The sequence below is a fragment of the Berghia stephanieae genome, chromosome 8, assembly GCF_034508935.2.
Source record: "Berghia stephanieae isolate SIO BIC M18660-M18661 chromosome 8, UCSD_Bste_1.3, whole genome shotgun sequence".
In the NCBI taxonomy this organism is placed as follows: domain Eukaryota; kingdom Metazoa; phylum Mollusca; class Gastropoda; order Nudibranchia; family Aeolidiidae; genus Berghia; species Berghia stephanieae.
In genome coordinates, this window is record NC_088367.1 from 1,232,584 (window position 1) to 1,237,583 (window position 5,000).

The window sequence follows — 5,000 nt, forward strand, 5'->3', positions numbered from 1 at the left end:
AAGTAGAAAGTTTATGAGCAAGGAGATGGGCCTGAATCGTATTAAAGGCGGACGAAAAATCAACAAAAAGAATTCTGCAGAAGCTTTTAGGCGTGTCTAAATGTTTGTAGATATTATTTGTAAAAACTAGGATAGCATCTTCTACACTACGTTTACTTTGGTAGGCAAATTGATAAGGGTCCAAAAGAGGTCTAACATGGTTATTAATTCGTAACAAAATAAGTTTTTCAAAACATTTCATGACAATTGATGTGAGAGCGACAGGTCTCAGATCATTCATTGATTTTACTTTGTCTATTTTTGGGGACATGACTGATTTCTGAAATTTTCCAAATACTAGAGATGGAAGAGCACGAAAAAGACATATTGAAAATATAAGCATAAATATAACATAATTATTCTACACAGGTTTTCAAAATTTTTCCTTTAATACCATCCGATCCAGCCGATTGGTTTCTTTCAGTCTAGAAAACATATTTTTCTCACACTCGCTAAATTCATCCTCGCATTAGTTCATTCATACACTCTATCAGTAATTTTTTAGTCTATTCAATTTCGTATTCTTCTTCTTCTTCTTCTTCTTCTTCTTCTTCTTCTTCTTCTTCTTCTTCTTCTTCTTCTTCTTCTTCTTCTTCTTCTTCTTCTTCTTCTTCTTCTTCGTTCCCGTCACGTCACATGGTCAGTCCGGTCTGGTGAATGAAGCCCACAGTGGTCCTGAGGTCGTCCTCACTGCCGCACAGCTTCTTTGAGTATGGGATTGGGTCAGGCCAGAAGTTCCTTCTCAACTGGTTGTACTTTGGACATTCCATTAGGACATGATGTCCATTTTCATTTTCAAGTCCGCAGTCACATTGTCAAGAGGCACCTGCTCTGGACATCCTCCACATATGTTCCTTTAACTGGTTGTGTCCAGTTCTCAGTCTGAAGATGATGACCTGTTCCTTTCTGTCGAGCACCTTGATTGGGTCATTCATGTTGTATTCTGGGTGCTTCTCTCTCCATCTCTGAGACTGGATAAATTTTGCCATTTTGTTAATTTCTCCTGTTGAGTACGTTGGGGAGGGTTGCTGCATGCGACTGCCTGCCTTTGCCAGTTGGTCAGCGATCTGATTTCCAAGTATCCCACAGTGTCCTGGAATCCACTGCAGTACAATGTTGGTAAACTTGCTTAGCTTCATGAGGTCTTCCACCAAGGCGTCTATATGATCCGCAAAGGACATCATTATATCCTCCAGAATTTTCTTAGCATCTGTTAAAATCACTATGTGTCTTGGTTTTTCATTTTCTGAGAGGATGTGCTTAACAGCTTCATGGATTGCATTTGCCTCTGACTTGTAGATTGAAGTGCGAGTACCTGTCGGTTTGCTGATCTCCTTTTGTTGACCATTTATGTACTCGATGTGCACTCCCAGGCCCCCGCACGTGTGTTCTTTATTGCATGAACCATCGGTATAGATTCTTGTCCATTTTTTTTCAGGGTAGTTTTGATCTATGCACTTCTGTACAGACTTCTTGATTTCTTCGCCGTGTTTTTGTTTTGTTGAAATGTCACCAACGGAAGTCTTGATTTTCAAGTGATTTTGCCTTTTCCAAATTGGTACTCTGATATTTGCTTTGCATTTTTGGGTCATTATTTCGTCAAGTTCGTGATCGTGGAGGAATGAAATCGACACCGATACATGCAATGGAAACCATAACAGGACTTACATCTCTATCAGAAAGAAGGGAATCAAAAATTTTGAAACAATACACAGACGTGAAAACAATGACAGATCAGCCTCTTCACGCTAGAGCGCAACAAAAGAAAACTAGGCGGCTGAAAAGATCACACTTTATTGAAAGAGCCCAGCAAATTGAAATTTCGTATTCATTATTGGTAGAATCAAAACGGGCGTAAAATTTGTTCAGATCAATGAAATCGATATTGTCGGGTACTTTAGATTTGCTTTCATTGTAATTGATAATTGTTTTCATGCCTTTCCAAGTTGTTTTAATGTCGCCTCATTGGAAACTTCTCTCGACTTTTGTTTTGTAACGTTCCTGTTAAAAATAATCAAGATGACAAGATCAGGGGAGACAACTGTGTAAACGTTATTGTTGTATAATTTGATGTGTGTGTGTTGTTTTGTTTTTTGGATTGTTTCCCTTGAACTTGTTATTTTGACCCGCAACTAGAGTGAAGCCGGCAGATGATGATATAGATAGTATGCACTTGGCTAAGAAGTTCACAACATTGTCATCCGGAAGTATAACTGGCCAACACACAAATCTGTATGTAATCATGATTGTTTATAGTATGGTTAATACAATTTAGTGAGAGAACTACTCATAAACGCGGATGGCAAAAAACAATAACAAAGACCTGAGTGACGTCATCTTCGAACTATCTATAGATAGTATGCAGATGACGTCACTCAGGCCTTTGTTATTGTTTTTGCCATCCGTGACATTGTGAGTTGTTCTCACTAAACTGTATTAACCAGACTATAAAAGTTCATGGTTACACAGAGTTTGTGTGTTGGTCAGTTATACTTCCGGATGGCAATGTTGTGAACTCCTTGGCCAAGCGCATTCTATCTATAGATAGTATGCGCTTGGCTAAGAAGCTCATAACATTGCCATCCGGAAGTATAACGGACCAACACACAAAACTGTGTGTATCCATGAACGTTTATAGTCGGGTTAATACAGTTCAGTGAGCATTACTCACAAACGTGGATGGAATGACCTTGAGCACATGGAAAGTTAATTTAGATCATGCCCATTGGTTTTTTAAATATTTTTTGTAAAGGGTACTACCAGTTGTTCAGAACAAATATTTAACACTTTGCCATTTAAGTTATGGGGGCCGGGTGCTTTCCTCGGATTCACTAGATGGAATAATTTTTGAACACATTCTTTTTCGATAACTAGTGGCCGTTGATAATGGTTGGGTGATGGATAATTTAATTTCTGGTCGTGGCAGGGGTGTGGTGGTCGAAACGACAGTAAAATTCATTTAATATATTGACACAAATATCACTTTTGTTATGAGACGAAGACTTTCTGGTGTCAAGTCCACCCATGTCACGTATCATGTTCCACGCTTCGGGCGTGTTTACATTTTAAAGTTTTGCCTCCATCTTTTCCTTGTAGTCCAATACGATTCAATAGTCTGATGTCACGCGCCCGGCAACGGCGGCCATCTTGGTTCTAAACAAAGAAAATCATTACTTTTTATTGTTCATGCTGGCTAGAACTTTTCATATTCCTTGTGACCAGAATGTGTAAAAGTCAAAACATGATCAAATTTATGGGGTTTTTTCCCCCTCTGGATACCCTTTATGTTCGCCAGAGAAATATTTCATACGGGCGTCCGCCATTGTTCCGATAGTTTAGAGCCAGTGTTACTAAGTTACCATGCGTCATTAGGAAGGAAGTGACGTTACGACTGTTGAAGAGTATTTTCCTGCTTTTATGGCCTTTCTGAGATCTTATTCAGCGTCCCATTGTTGATTTTTGCCTCCACTCATGTGTTCAATTTTCTTTTTGTTAATTAAATGTCTGTCTTTTCGTGACCGACGGTTTATTATTTGGATACAGCCCTTTTTACTTTGTTTCAGAACTAGATCATAATGTGAAATTGAATGTAAGCTTCAATTTAATTACAAAAACATATCAAATGAACGTTTCGGGTTTCCCCTTTATCAACAAAGCAGGATGAATGAAACACCACAGATGAATGAGATGATGTGGTAGTGGCGTAGTTAAGATGAAGGGGAAACCCGAAACGTTCATTTGATATGTTTTTGTAATTAAATTGAAGCTTACATTCAATTTCAAATTATTATCTATGTCTTCGAGCTTCGAGCAGCAACATTTACATTTGTCTCAGAACATAAATTAAATCACAACAAACCTATAGATAGTATGCGCTTGGCTAAGAAGCTCATAACATTGCCATCCGGAAGTATAACGGACCAACATACAAAACTATGTGTAACCATGAACGTTTATAGTCTGGTTAATACAGTTTAGTGAGAACAACTCACAAACGCGGATGGCAAAAAACAATAACAAAGGCTTGAGTGACGTCATCTTCGTTCTATCTATAGATAGTATGCGCTTGGCTAAAGCTCATAACATTGCCATCCGGAAGTATAACGGACCAACACACAAAACTGTGTGTATCCATGAACGTTTATAGTCGGGTTAATACAGTTCAGTGAGTATTACTCATAAACGCGGATGGCAAAAAAACAATAACAAAGACATGAGTGACGTCATCTTCGAACTATCTATATAAATAAGAATAAATAAGAATCGTAAAAATATCCAATAAAACTTGTGAAAACACAGAGCACAGCCAAAACACGTTTGCAGTCGCCGGATACCAGCGCCAACCAGACCATATCTCCATTAGACGTGCTCATTTGATATGTTTTTGTAATTAAATTGAAGCTTACATTCAATTTCACATTATCATCTATTTCTTCGAGCTTCGAGCAGCAACATTTACATTTGTCTCAGAACATAAATCACAACAAACCATATCAGTCAGTTACAACGTTGCACCACTCGTCTATTACTCTAACGACAACTCACTAGGCGGTGCGAAAACCGAGAAAAGGACGTCAAACTCCAAGTCCTTGTGGGTTCTACCGTAGCCATTGTTATGTTATAGCCTGACACTGAAATCCAAAAGGACTGGCAGTTTGATGTCATTATTTGGTTTTTGCACCGCCTGTCGTTAGTAAAGCTCATGGAAACAACTATTTGTTTTCTTTTGTGGCAAAAGACTGGCATTTTGACTTCATTTTTTGGTCAGTGTCAGGCCATAACTTTACGAAGGCCACGGTTCTAGTGTCAGGCTAAAAGTTAACGATGGCTACGATCAGACCGACACTGACCAAAAAATGACGTCAAAAGACAAGTCTTTGGTCATAAAAGAAAACAAATCGTGAGTTGTATTCAATGGGTCTTCTTCTTCTTCTTCTTCTTCTTCTTCTTCTTCTTCTTCT

General features: G+C 38.5%; 1 protein-coding gene across 4 annotated transcripts in view; it reads right to left on the minus strand.

Moving 5' to 3' along the window:
- LOC144977998 (beta-1,4-galactosyltransferase galt-1-like) overlaps positions 1–5,000 on the minus strand; it is a 71,831-nt gene that overhangs the window by 17,006 nt on the left and 49,825 nt on the right. The window contains exon 1 of one of the 4 annotated variants that reach the window (XM_078923407.1): positions 2,711–2,824. The exons of the other annotated variants lie outside the window; for them this stretch is intronic. Within the exon in view, the coding sequence (XP_078779533.1) occupies positions 2,711–2,739 (29 nt within the window). The 5' untranslated portion in view covers positions 2,740–2,824. Of the gene's footprint in view, positions 1–2,710; positions 2,825–5,000 lie in introns of those variants that run through there. 4 annotated transcript variants of the gene reach the window in all.